Source organism: Bos mutus, chromosome 3 (assembly GCF_027580195.1).
Source record: "Bos mutus isolate GX-2022 chromosome 3, NWIPB_WYAK_1.1, whole genome shotgun sequence".
In the NCBI taxonomy this organism is placed as follows: Eukaryota; Metazoa; Chordata; class Mammalia; order Artiodactyla; family Bovidae; genus Bos; species Bos mutus.
In genome coordinates, this window is record NC_091619.1 from 99,038,506 (window position 1) to 99,053,069 (window position 14,564).

At 50.1% G+C, this 14,564-nt stretch overlaps 1 protein-coding gene across 1 annotated transcript; it reads left to right on the forward strand.

Moving 5' to 3' along the window:
• Nucleotides 1-8,289: 8,289 nt before the first annotated feature.
• Nucleotides 8,290-12,691, forward strand: BEST4 (bestrophin 4). The gene is made up of 9 exons (XM_005894185.2): nucleotides 8,290-8,723; nucleotides 8,816-8,910; nucleotides 9,652-9,885; nucleotides 10,044-10,198; nucleotides 10,582-10,659; nucleotides 11,142-11,327; nucleotides 11,431-11,511; nucleotides 11,618-11,772; nucleotides 11,920-12,691. The coding sequence occupies exons 1-9, from the start codon at nucleotides 8,509-8,511 to the stop codon at nucleotides 12,185-12,187; spliced, it is 1,467 nt and encodes a 488-aa protein (XP_005894247.2). The 5' UTR covers nucleotides 8,290-8,508; the 3' UTR covers nucleotides 12,188-12,691.
• Nucleotides 12,692-14,564: the final 1,873 nt, after the last annotated feature.

Below are 14,564 nucleotides of genomic sequence, written 5' to 3' on the forward strand. Positions count from 1 at the left end.
CCAGGGAATCTTCCTGACCAAGGATTGAACCGCGTCTTTTACATCTCCTGCATTGGCAGGCAGGTTCTTTACCACTAGCGCTGCCTGGGAAGCCCATCAGTTCAGTCGCTCAGTCGTGTCCAACTCTTTGCGACCCCATGGACTACAGTATGCCAGGCTTCCCTGTCCTTCACCAACTCCTGGAGCTTGCTCAAACTGATGTCCATCGAGTCGGTGATGCGACTGGGGAAAGACCATCTCAACCTCTGTCGTCCCCTTCTCCTCCTGCCTTCAATCTTTCCCAGCATCAGGGTCTCTTCCAATGAGTCTCAGGTGGCCAAAGTATTGGAATTTCAGCTTCAGCGTCAGTCCTCCCAATTAATGTTCAGGTCTGATTTCCTTTAGAATTGGCTGGTTGGATCTCCTTGCAGTCCAAGGGACTCTCAAGAGTCTTCTCCAACACCACAGTTCACAAGCATCAATTCTTCAGCACCCAGCTTTCTTTATAGTCCAACTCTCACATCCATACATGACTACTGGGAAAATCATAGCTTTGACTAGACGGACCTTTGTCAGCAAAGTAATGTCTCCACTTTTTACTATGCTGTCTAGGTTGGTCGTAGCTTTTCTTCCAAGGAGCAACTGTCTTTTAATTTCAAGGCTGCAGTCACCATCTGCAGTGATTTTGGAGACCAAAAAAATGTTTCCCTATCTATTTTCCATGAAGTGATGAGACCAGATGCCATGATCTTAGTTTTCTGAATGTTGAATTTTAAGCCAACTTCTTCACTCATTGACAGGAGAATGTTCAGTTCAGTTCAGTCACTCAATCGTGTCCGACTCTTTGTGACCCCATGAATCGCAGCACGCCATCACCAGCTCCCGGAGTTCACTCAGACTCACGTCCATCGAGTCAGTGATGCCATCCAGCCATCTCATCCTCTGTCATCCCCTTCTCCTCTTGCCCCCAATCCCTCCCAGCATCAGAGTCTTTTCCAGTGAGTCAACTCTTCACATGAGGTGGCCAAAGTACTGGAGTTTCAGCTTCAGCATCATTCCTTCCAAAGAAATCCCAGGGCTGATCTCCTTCAGAATGGACTGGTTGGATCTCCTTGCAGTCCAAGGGACTCTCAAGAGTCTTCTCCAACACCACAGTTCAAAAGCATCAGTTCTTCGGCACTCAGCCTTCTTCACAGTCCAACTCTCACATCCATACATGACCACAGGAAAAACCATAGCCTTGACTAGACGAACCTTTGTTGGCAAAGTAATGTCTCTGCTTTTGAATAGGCTATTTAGGTTGGTCATAACTTTCCTTCCAAGGAGTAAGCGTCTTTTAATTTCATGGCTGCAGTCACCATCTGCAGTGATTTTGGAGCCCCAAAAAATAAAGTCTGACACTGTTTCCACTGTTTCCCCATCTATTTCCCATGAAGTGATGGGACCGGATGCCATGATCTTCATTTTCTGAATGTTGAACTTTAAGCCAACTTTTTCACTCTCCACTTTCACTTTCATCAAGAGGCTTTTTAGTTCTCTTCACTTTCTGCCATAAGGGTGGTGTCATCTGCATATCTGAGGTTATTGATATTTCTCCCAGCAATCTTGATTCCAGCTTGTGTTTCTTCCAGTCCAGCGTTTCTCATGATGTACTCTACATAGAAGTTAAATAAGCAGGGTGATAATATACAGCCTTGACGTACTCCTTTTCCTATTTGGAACCAGTCTGTTGTTCCATGTCCAGTTCTAATTGTTGCTTCCTGACCTGCATACAGATTTCTCAAGAGGCAGGTCAGGTGGTCTGGTATTCCCATCTCTTTCAGAATTTTCCACAGTTTATTGTGATCCACACAGTCAAAGGCTTTGGCATAGTCAATAAAGCAGAAATAGATGTTTTTCTGGAACTCTCTTGCTTTTTCCATGATCCAGCGGATGTTCGCAATTTGATCTCTGGTTCCTCTGCCTTTTCTAAAGATGGTCGGTGTTGCAAGAGGGCATCAGAGGGCAGACATACTGAAATCATACTCACAGAAGACTAGTCAATCTAATCACACTAGGACCACAGCCTTGTCTAACTCAATGAAACTAAGCCATGCCCGTGGGGCAACCCAAGACGGGCGGGTCATGGTGGAGAGGTCTAACAGAATGTGGTCCACTGGAGAAGGGAATGGCAAACCACTTCAGTATTGTTGCCTTGAGAACCCCATGAACAGTATGAAAAGGCAAAATGATAGGATACTGAAAGAGGAACTCCCCAGGTCAGTAGGTGCCCAATATGCTACTGGAGATCAGTGGAGAAATAACTACAGAAAGAATGAAGGGATGGAGTCAAAGCAAAAACAATACCCAGCTGTGGATGTGACTGGTGATAGAAGCAAGGTCCGATGCTGTAAAGAGCAATATTGCATAGGTGAATGTTGGATCCCACTAAAAAAAAAAGGATACTCCACATCTGAGGGCAAAGGAGAAGCCCCAGCAAGATGGTAGGAGAGGCAAAGTCACGTTTAGAATCAAATCCCATACCCACCAGAGATGCTTGGAGGGCTCAAGCAAAACCTGTGCACACCAGGAGACCCCACACAGACTGAGCCAGACCTGCCTTGAGTGTCTGAGTGTCTCCTGTGGAGGTACGGGTCAGCAGCAGCCCTGCAGGGGCAGGGGCTCTGGGTGCGGCAGACCTGGGTGTGGCATAAGCCCTCTTGGAGGAGGTCGTCATTAGCCCCACCCTAGAGCTGCCAGAACTTACATAGGACTGGGGAAACAGACTCTTGAAGGGCACAAACAAAACCTTGCATACACCAGGACCCAAGAGAAGGGAGCAGTGACCTCACAAGAGACTGACCTAGACTTGCCTGTGAGTGTCCTGGAGTCTCCGGTGGAGGTGTGGGTTGTGGCCTGCTGCAAGGTTGGGGGCACTGAGTGCGCAATGCCTGCATGGGACCTTTTGAAGGAGGTCACCATTTTCTTCATTACCTCCACCATAGTTTGGTCTCAGGTCAAACAATAGGGAAGGAACACAACCCTGTCCATAAATAGAAAATTGGATTAAAGATTTTTGGAGCATGGCCCCGCCCATCAGAACAAGACCCAGTTTCTTCCACAATCAGTTTCCCCCATCAGGAAGCTTTCATAAGCCTCTTATCCTTACCCATCAGAGGACAGACAGAAACCAGATTGTGAAAACCACAAGTACAGAAAACTGATCAAACTGATCAAGTGGACCACAGCCTTGTCTAACTCAGTGAAGTTATGAGTCATGCCATGTAGGGTCACCCAAGGTGGACGGATTGTGGTGGAGAGTTCTGACAAAATGTGGTCCACTGGAGAAGGGAGTGGCAAACCACTTCAGTATTCTTGCCTTGAGAACCCCATGAACAGTATGGGAAACCTATACATGGGGGATATTCCAGGGAAAAATGAATAACTCCTCCATGTGGCTTAGAATTGAGGTTTAAATACCAACTGAATAGAGAAAGGGGTAGGGGAATGTAGGCCTCTTAGGGGAGAGTAAATAATTTACAGGAAAGAGGTATGGGCCCTTAGAAGAATGGGTGGGAGATATGATAGTTTATGACAAAGTTGGTCTGGATGTGATATAGACTTCCTGTGATATGAGATGAAACTCCCAGAAAGGGGATTTGTGATGATTGAGTTTCTTTGGAGGCTCCCTCTTCAGGCAGATAAGGTGAGTTCAGAGAAAGCCTCTCCCTGCATTTGCAATTTTTCAAGTGCCTATTTAGCTCAAAGTAACCAATATGCCAACGTGGCGCATTTTGGGGTGGCATACTGTCTCCTCCCCTTGGAAGGATAACAAGGTTCTGGCGCCCTCCTCTGGGAGCCCAGGCATCAAGAGGACATCCTCCTGGATGCTGTAACTGAAGGGCCTGCCAGACTACTCTGCCTCCTCCTTCAGTGTCACATAAGCTGCCATTAATGGGTCTTATACACTGCCACAAACCAGGCACAGGGCTCAGCATTTATCTTCTGGACTTCTCACAGTAACCTTATGATGGAATTATTATCTACATTTCACAGATGAGGAAACTGAGGCTCATGGGGTTAAGCCTCTTGCCCAAGGTTAAGGGGCAGAGCCAAGATCTGAACCCAAGATGCCTGACTCCACTATTCACCACTGCATGACTTTTTAATTTATTCTTTGGCCGCATGGCATGCAGGATCTTAGTTCCTCAATCAGGGATCAAATCTGTGCCCCCAGCAGTGGAAATGTAACCTCTGGACTGCCAGCGAATTCCCCTGCCTGACTCTTCTGGGAGTCACTAGTTCTCTGTCCTTGCATCTGTCCTACTCTACTCATCTCTCAGTCCCTCTTACTAGTGCCCTTTCTCCTCCCCACAAGATGCTCACAACCTCTGACCAAGCTGAGGTTTTTCTGAGTTCTCTGAGTCTCCATCTTCCAGAGGATGCTCTCAGGCTTGCTGCTCCTATTTGAACACCTATCCCAAATGCCTACCCCTTGGCAGTTCAGAGTCAGAATCTCTTGACAGTATCAAGTCACAGAGGTCAAGGGAGTCTTTCAAGAATGAAAGATGCAGGACTTCTCTGGTGATCCAGTGGTTAAGACTCTGCACTTCCAATGAAGGGGACACAGGTTTGATTCCTGGTCAGGGAACTAAGATTCCACATGTCTGTGTGGCCAAGTAAATATATAAAATTTAAAAAAAGAGTGAAAGATACCAAGTAAGGTGAGGACTCAGGAGAGGCCTACTGGATTCAGCAACAAGAAGATCTCAGGTGTCCTTGCAGGGGCAGATGTGGAAGTACAAGACCTGCACCAGAAAGGAGAAATTAATAGCTACAGGAGCATTTCATGCTTACCAAGCACTGCATAAATATTAATTCATTTGATAGTCACAACAACTGTGTGAGATAGGTATTTGTTTCCCCACAGGGAAATTAAGGACAGAGGTTAAACAGTTTGCTTAAGAACAAGGTCACAAAGGTAGTTTACTGTGGAGTCTGGATTTAAAAATATGGGCAGGGACTTCCCTGGTGGTTCAGTGGCTAAGATTCTATGCTCCCAACACACGGGGCCTGGGTTTGATTCCTGGTCAGGGAACTAGACCCTATATATTACAACTAAGAATTCACATGCTGCAACTGAAGGTCCCGCATGCTGCAACTAACACCCGGAGCAGCCAGATACATAAATAAATATTGACTCAATGGACAAGAGTTTGGGCAAACTGTAGGAGATAGTGAAGGACAGGGAAGCCTGTTGCACTGCAGTCCAAGGGGTCACAAAGAGTTGGATACGACTTAACAACTGAACAACAAAATAAATAAATGTATAAAATGTGCTCTTAAAAAAAATTATCTAGGCAGTCTGGCTCCAGACTCCATGCAATAAACTGCCAAGTCATATATCAGCTTTCAGCTGTGAGGGGAGGGGGCACTGGTGGTTAGGACCAGAAGAGAGGGAGGGGCAAGAGCTAGGGGAGGATAAAGAAGGGTGGGGAAAATGATTTACAGGTGGAGTGGTTCCCTCTCCTTGACCATAAACCAAAGGGACCTGTCAGCAACTGGGAAGGGAGATAAAGTGACTCAGGAAGGAGGGGCAGGGTGGGGCCTGGGGACTGCTCCCTCCTGGGGCAAGGCTTCAGGTTCTGTACCTTTACCCATGGCTCTGTGGGAAATGCACAGGCCAGGGATCCAGAGAGTTGGGTAACAGGCTGATGTGAGAGAGCCTCAGATGGGGATGGGAGCTAAGGACTAAAATGCAGCCAATTGGAAGCACTGTCAGAGAAGTGATAGGACCTCAGGGCCTGAGCTCTCCAGGTACCAGAGACTCTTTAAGAGAAGCAGTCCAGAATGCTTTAGGAAAGCCACAGATCAGAGCGTGGGAAGGGGCTGCAGGGCCAGGGGGGTTAAGGCCCCAGAACTGGTATCTTGCCCTTTTGCAGGTCAGCTCGTGGGTTTTCCAGACCTCCAGGACAAACACACACAGAGTCCTGTTCTTTCTACATATGCACACCTTCCCTGAGCCTGGGAAGGAGAACATAACTTGTCAGGCCATGGGTTGGCTCTCAGACCTTGCTCATTCAGGGAGTTTCTCACAAAAAGTGGGGAGAGGGACCAGATGTCTTTCAGGTTAAAAGATGCCTGCACCCCAGTGTTCAGTTCAGTTCAGTCGCTCAGTCGTGTCCGACTCTTTGCGACCCCATGAATTGCAGCACGCCAGGCCTCCCTGTCCATCACCAACTCCCGGAGTTCACCCAAACTCATGTCCATCAAGTCAGTGATGCCATCCAGCCATCTCATCCTCTGTCGTCCCCTTCTCCTCCTGCCCCCAATCCTTCCCAGCATTAGGGTTTTTACCAATGAGTCAACTCTTTGCATGAGGAGGCCAAAGTATTAGAGTTTCAGCTTCAACATCAGTCCTTCCAATGAACACCCAGGACTGATCTCCTTTAGGATGGACTGGTTGGATCTCCTTGCAGTCCAAGGGACTCTCAAGAGTCTTCTCCAACACCACAGTTCAAAAGCATCAATTCTTCAGCGCTCAGCTTTCTTCACAGTCCAACTCTCACATCCCAGTGTTCACAGCAGCACTGTTTACAATAGTCAAGACATGGAAGTAACCTAAATGTTCATCAGAGGAATGTATAAAGAAGATGTGGTGTGTATATATATATATATATATATATATATATAGTGGAATATTACTTAGCCATAAAAAATGAAATAATGATATGGATGGACCTAGAGATTCTCATGCTGAGTGAAGTCAGAGAAAGACAAATATATGATACCACATATATATGGAATCTAAAAAAATGGTATAAAAGAACTTATTTACAAAACAGAAATAGAATCACAGATGTAGAAAACAAACTTTTAGTTATGGGGGGAGAAGGTGGAGGGATATAAATTGGGAGACTGAGATTGATATATATACACTACTATATATAAAGTAGATAACTAATAAGGACCTGCTGTATAGCACAAGGAACTCAGTACTCTGTAATGGCCTATATGGGAAAAGAATCTAATTAAAAGTGGATATATGCATAAATGATTCACTTGGCTGTACAGCAGAAACACTACATTGTAAATCAACTGTATTCTAATTTAAAAAATTTTTTAATAAAATAGAAAGAAAGAGAAAAGAAAAGCCTGCCTGGGTTCAAGTCCTCAGCTTTATTGAGATGAATCAGACGTAATCCTGTCCAAGGTCTTGTGGGCTGGAGGGGAGACCTCTTTGTAGAAGATTTTAGGGCGGTATGACTAACTGATTCGAGAGAGGACCTCAAAGGAGCAGTGAAAAGGAGCGAGGTCAGAGGCTGATGACAGCAGGTGGAAGTGGGGGCATCTCATAGGCCACGTTAAAAGCCAGGACCTGGCACTGTTTGGCTTGGGGAGAGGCCAGCCAGGCATCCCAGGTTCTGAGAAGCAACAGTGGACCAGTAGGTGGAAACCAAAGGGAAAAGGCTGGCTTTTCACTGGCTCAGGATGAATGCCTGCATGCTCCAGGCTCCGGGCATTCTTGCTCTGAATATTCCCCACTGCCTTGTGAGGAAGGGGTTATTGATACTGTTTTACAGAGGAGCAAACTGAAGTTAGAGAGATTAGGTATCTTGGACAAAGCCACAGAGAGGCAGAATTCAACCCCAGGTGTGTCGGCCTCGCAAACTTACGTTCCTAACCACCTCTCCATGCTTCCTCTCTTCAGGAACCACTTGCAGGGAGAACCAGCTCACAGCGTGGGGAGGGAGCTTCCCAGGACAGGCCAGAGATTTGATGGACTGGTGCTCTGGCACAGTGCCTGCCACTTAGTCAGTGCCCTGCCATCAGCAGCTGTTATGACACTTTATCATGCATCTGTCTTCTCACCTGGAGCGTGGGACAGTCAGTTCTGTCACCTTGGCTCCAAGGATATGGTGTGAGCTGTGGGGTCAATGCAGAGGCATTTATAGCACTCAAAGGCCAGCCCAGCCCTGCAGGCACAGGAAGACACAGCCAGTTCCCAGCACCAGGGGAAGTCGGGTGACAGCCTCAATCCATCAATGATAACCTCAGTCCGGCCAAACTTTATGGACCCAGGAGGTACTTAAGTGTTGTGGGGTGAAGCCTAGCTCAGTTCCCCTTCCTCGGCACAGGCTGCTGTCCAGAGCAGGTAGGTAGGTGTGGGATGGGGGTCAGAGTGCCCTGTGCCTTGAGAGACCAACTATCAGCTTCGAGAGCAAGACCCCACGGTGTATGGGGCTGGGCTACAGTTGAGTCTCCTGTCCTCAGCAGTTCAGGGGTTCCTCCTAGTCCTGCAAGTGGAAGAGGAGCTTGGGGCAGCCTCAGGCAGGAGAGGATGTAGATCTCAGCTCCCCTCTGCCCCATCTCATCCTGGTTTAACCCATGTGCCACTGAGTCCTAGGGGGCTGGGGGTGTGCTCTATCTGCTTGTCTGCTTCCTTCCTACTGAAAGGGTGAAGGCTGGGGTCGGGGGGTGACCAGAGTTGTAGGAGGTTACTTGGGGACCTAAGCTGGGTGATGAGAAGGCAGGCTAAGGAGGAGGTTTATGGGGAGAGAAGGACAGCCCAAGGGCAGCTTTCACGACCTTCTGCCCCAGGTCACCAGCACCATGACGGTCTCCTACACCCTCAAAGTGGCAGAGGCCCGCTTCGGAGGCTTCTCTGGCCTGCTTCTCCGTTGGCGGGGAAGCATCTACAAGCTCCTCTACAAGGAGTTCCTCCTCTTCATCGCCCTGTATGCTCTGCTCAGCGTCACCTACCGGTGCGAGGGTGAGGGCAGGGTCTCAGGGCTGGCCTGCGGGGGACTAGGTTGGCCACCTCCCTCTAACGCAGGCCCCACCTGACCTTCCCCAGGCTGCTGCTGACCCAGGAGCAGAAGCGTGTGTATGCTCAGGTGGCCCGATACTGCAACCGCTCTGCGGACCTCATCCCCTTGTCCTTTGTACTGGGTAAGTTCAAAGGACAAGGGGTTCTCGCTTGCAGCCTCCTAGCCATCTTTCCTGACCTTTGGGCTGGGCTGCTAGCGCTGAGGGTCAGAATTAGCCCAGCGGCACATCTGAAGGTCAACCAGAGCAGGCTCAGCAGACATGGGAGCTGTGTGCCGGGTCTAGGATTTCCAGAGGACTAGGCCCTGCTTTGGAGAAGGCAATGGCAACCCACTCCAGTACTCTTGCCTGGAAAATCCCATGGGCAGAGGAGCCTGGTAGGCTGCAGTCCATGGGGTCACTAAGAGTGGGACACAACTGAAGTGACTTAGGAGCAGCAGCAGCAGCAGCAGGCCCTGCCTATCACCAGCCTGACCCTCACTCCAAACACAGCCCCAGCCTGCTGCTGGCCTCACATCCCCCTGCGTCCTGCAGGGGAACTGGAGAGAGGTGACACTTCCCTCCACACCCTCATGGGAAGCAGGGCTCAGAGTTAACCACTGCCTGGACTTGAACCATCATGTCTCCTCTGCCTGAGGAGGTCTGCAGTCTTCTTCCTCCCTGCCTGGTTTGGTCCATCAGGGCGTGATCAGAGGATGAGGCTGTCCCTCTGACAAGCGAGGCAGGGTGCTGGAGTCAATGTGTCCTTCCCTCTGCCTTGGTTCCACCCGGCTTGGACCAGGCGTTCTGGTTGCCGGCAGGACACACTGACTTCCAAGCCCTCCGTCTTCCCTTTCCGTCCCCACTACCCACGGCGGCCACCAGGTTTCTACGTGACCATGGTGGTGAACCGCTGGTGGGCCCAGTACACAAGCATCCCGCTGCCAGACCAGCTGATGTGCGTCATCTCAGCCACCGTGCACGGCGTGGACCAGCGTGGCCGTCTGCTGCGCCGCACCCTCATCCGCTACGCCAACCTGGCGTCGGTGCTGGTGCTGCGCTCTGTCAGCACGCGCGTGCTCAAGCGCTTTCCCACCATGGAGCATGTGGTGGACGCAGGTGCGGCGCTCAGGGAGCCCTGGGAGGGACTGAACCGGACCTGCTCCGAGGGTCTCCTAGGCGGGGAGGTTTGACCACCAGGGGGAGCTCCAGGACCCCAGAGCGGTGAGTCCTAGAGGACAAGGATGAGACTTCATTTCTTTCTCTTCAATCTCCAGGTTTCATGTCCCAGGAAGAGAGGAAAAAGTTTGAGAGCCTGAAATCTGACTTCAATAAGTACTGGATTCCTTGCGTCTGGTTCACCAACCTGGCAGCCCAGGCCCGGAGGGATGGGCGAATCCGTGATGACATTGCTCTCTGCCTGCTCCTGGAAGTGAGTCGACCTAGGACAGGCCCATCTGCCCTCCTCCCCCTACTTTTGCATACAGCAACCATAATTTCAGTGCTTAACACCTACATGGTGTCTATTATGTAGCGCAGCAAGTGTGAGGAAGTGAGGAAACTGAGGCAAGGAGTGGAAAAAAAAACTTGCCCAAGCCACACAGCTAGTGGAGCCGAGATTCATCCTCAGAACTTCCGGCTCCAGGGTCTGTCCTTGCAGTCACTGTGCTGAGCTGCCTTCCATCACAGGCACCCCAGCCCGACAACACCTCTGCAAGCAGAATGAGACCTAGCCCAGGCCTAATGTGTACTGGACTCCCTTCTCCTTTCTTCCTTTCTGTCTCCACTGACTTCCTCTTCCTGCTGTTCCACCAGGAGCTGAATAAGTACCGGGCCAAGTGCAGCATGCTCTTCCACTATGACTGGATCAGCATCCCCCTCGTCTACACCCAAGTAACTGCCTCTCACCTCCCAGTCCCAGTGCCTACTGTATGTCCTGTGCTGTGTGTGACACTGAGAACTAGAGATGGTACCTGCCCAGGGGCAGTTCAGTTCAGTGAGACACTAAATAGCCAAGGGCTCATCCTCAAAGCCTCCCTGGGCCCTCACTAAGATGATCCCCTCCCATTTGGTGTTGCCACACCTTGCTGCATGTTGTATTTATTTTTTAATTTATTTTTTAAAATATTTATTTATTTGGCTGGGTTGGGTCTTATTTGCAGCATGGGGAAGCTTTAGTTGGCACATGTGAACTCAAGGTGCAGCAATGTGAGATCTAGTTCCCTGACCAGGGATCGAACCTGGGCCCCCTACATTGGGAGCTCACCCCCAGGGAAATCCCCGATACATGCTTTAATTGTTAGATCTACCACTGACCCTCGGGGCAGAGACAGCATTTTAACCTGTCCCACTCAGCCTGGCATTCCCTCCTCCAGGTGGTGACCATAGCGGTATACTCCTTCTTTGCCCTCTCCTTGGTGGGCCGCCAGTTTGTGGAGCCAGTGGCAGGGGCTGCCACACCTCGGGAGCCTCTGGAGCCAGGGCAAGCCGCAGGGGACCTGGACATGTACGTGCCTCTCACCACTCTGCTGCAGTTCTTCTTCTATGCCGGCTGGCTCAAGGTGGGCACTTCAGGGGGTGGGGATATGGACCCAGGACCCACCCACACTTTGCAGTTAGAAAGTAGGGCTCTGAGCCCAGAAAACACTCTCTTACCACCTGCAGGTGGCAGAACAGATCATCAATCCCTTTGGTGAGGATGACGACGACTTTGAAACCAACCAGCTTATAGACCGCAACTTGCAGGTGATTCAGGGTCTGGTGGCAGCTCCCGGCAGTCGGGCTCTCCCTCCTTGCCAGCTCTCAGTCTGGGTTTGCAGAGAAGGGGATTCTTGTGACCTGCTGCTCCCAGGTATCCCTGCTCTCCGTGGATGACATGTACCAGAACCTGCCTCCCGCGGAGAAGGACGCGTACTGGGATGAGGACTCGGCGCAGCCGCCCTACACGGTGGCCACGGTGGCCGAGTCGCTGCGGCCTTCCTTCCTGGGCTCCACCTTCAACCTGCGGTGAGTAGCCTACGCCGGCTGAGGCAGAACCTGAGTCAGTAGCCAGGCTCCAGTTCCCCACCCACCCTCCGGGCGCCCAGGACTCGGTCCCTCCGGGTCCACCTGCTGTCAGAGGCTTGCTCACGCAGCCCTCCTGCCTGCCCGCAGCATGAGCGATGACCCTGAGCAGAGCCTGCAGGTGGAGGCGTCCCCTGGGCCAGCCCGGCCGGTGACCGCGCAGACCCCGCTGCTCGGCCGCTTCCTGGGCGTAGGCGCTCCCTCGCCAGCCATCAGCCTCCGGAACTTCGGCCGCATCCGCGCCCCGCGTACCCCGCATCTGGTGCGCTTCCGGGCCGAAGAGGGCGGCGACATCGAGGCAGCGGACCGCATTGAGGAGGAGGCGTCAGGGTCAGGGGACGAGACCCAGGAGCCCTGAGCCAAACCAGCCGGGGTGGGCAGTCCAGCTGCCTCCCCCAGGCCCGCCCCCGCCTACTTTGCGGGCCCTGCGGAGTTATTAGAGCAGCATTCCCACGTGCCCTAAGGCCGGGCACCTAGGGACCGCCCCGGATGGCATAAGGGCCTGATTTGGGTAGAGGATGCTTCCAGTTTGGCTTAGCAGTTTAGCTAGGACACAAGGGCGAGTTACAGAGGACTAGATCCCAGGTGCGTGGTTTATTTCCACTGTGATTTTGGGCTAGGCCAGTTCTTAAACTTGAGGGAGCATCAGTATCACTGAAGGGCTTGTTAAAGTCTTGGGTACCTACCACCCCTGGCATTTGATTCATTAAGTCTGGGATGGAGGTTAAGAATTTGTGTATTTCTAATAGGTTCCAGGGAATGCTGCTGCTGCCCCCAAGGTCACATAAAAATATGTTTAGAATATACCTTATTCTGATAACCTCACCCCGAAGAGGGGCCAAAGTGTGTACTGGGTACTTTATGTTATGTTCAATTTGTTTACAATGAGAATGTATTCATTTATTATTTGTGCAATTAAAATTGCTTAAAACTGAACTGGCATACTCTGAAGTGGGTTAAAGATAAGGGTTTGGTGCGGGGGGGCAGGGGGGGGGGGTGGCGGTGGGCGGAGAGGGTTTGAGAGTCTGCCCTGGAAGCTGACACTGAGATGTGAAGGCACCCAGCCTAGACTTGCGGCATCTGAACAAGCCCTTCTCTGTTCCCACCAAACAAGGAGAAAGGACAATTTAAGGGGTGAAAACTGCAGGTGGTCCATCTCTGTGGTGAGACTGGGGCACTCAGCTGACCCCACAGGGTACTAGAGTTGCTCCTAAACTGAGTTTCTCTAAGATTCCTGCCTTCTAAACAATTGGTAAATGCCAAAGCTGAATGCTAAAGCCAAGGGAAAACAACCGCCAAAACTCAAAAATGGGAGGCATGGCGAATGTAGGGAGAGCTTGAGGACATGCAGCCTCTGGCATTGTTGACAGGATCACAATGCTGGGTTCTACTTTCCTGCTGAGTGACGGGATGATGAACTTTTCTCAGCCTTGGTTGACAAACCTGTACTGTCCAGAAAAGGCACCTTGTGGTCACCATTCACTCAGAAGGCACCCAAGTGTTTTGGAAGGGTTGAGAGGAAGCCTTGCTTCAGGTTGAGTGCTCATCAGGGAGAGCAGTGGAGATGTAGATGCATTCAGCTCTTTTGTTGCTGTGCCACGCCCAACACACAGCTCTCAGAGCATCAGCTAATGACCATGTGTTGCCAGATCACTGGGTGGGAAGGCAGAGGTCAGGTCTCCCCAGAGTCAACCATAAGGTTTTAAAGGGTTGGTCTTAGTGGTCCACCTTTTCCAACTGCTTAGCCAGAAGTCGGAATTACAGAAGTCTGCAATTAGCCAAGTTGATGAACCAATTTTGATTTATAGCTCATTTAAGACAAGTACTTTTCAACCACTTTAAATTGGATAAAACCTTTTCTTTAGAACTCCTTAAAGTACATATTTGACTGGTATATTGCTGTGCCTTTCCAGATACTAGAGATGCAGCAGTAAACATACCCATTTCCCCAGGAGATATATTTTAATAGAGGGTGCAAAATAAGCAAATAAACAAAATTTATGCCAAATAAGGAAAAAAACAGGGGCAAAAGATATGGCATGGAAGGGAGTGCTATTTAAAATTCTGTGATCAGGGAACTCACTGGACTGACAAAGATCTGAAAGGAGTGAGCAACGTGGGCATCTGACAGAAAGTATTCCCAACCAAAGGAATAGTAAGTGAACACATGTAAAGGATGGCAGTCATCATAGAAGGGATTAGTCTCATTGAGTTCCATAGCTTCTGGTTCCAACTTTGAGATGGGATGCTGTGTAAAAAAATTTATCTTTTAGGGACTTCACTGGTGGTCTAGTGGTTAAGACTTTACATTCCAATGCAGGGAGCACAGGTTTGATTTCTGGTCAGGGAACTAAGATCCCACAAGCTGTGCAGGCAAAAAACCAAACATAAAAGCAGTATTGTAACAAATACCATTAAAAATGGTTCATATCCAAAAGAAGTTTAAAAATCTTAGCTTTTTAAAATGATCACAGAGAGCTGGGATTGTGTTAGAGAAAACAGAAGAGCAAAGCAGGATGCAGAAAAGCGATCAGAGCAGCAGTTGTGCTTTGTGCTCAGTTGCCAGCTGTTTTTAACCCTTGGGCTGCAACCTGCCAGGCTCCGCTGTCCATGGGATTCTCCAGGCAATACTGGGATGGGTTGCCATGCCCTCCTCCAGGGGATCTTCCCAACCCAGGGACCAAACCTGCGTCTCTTTATGTCTCCTGCATTGGCAGGCAGGTTCTTTACCATTA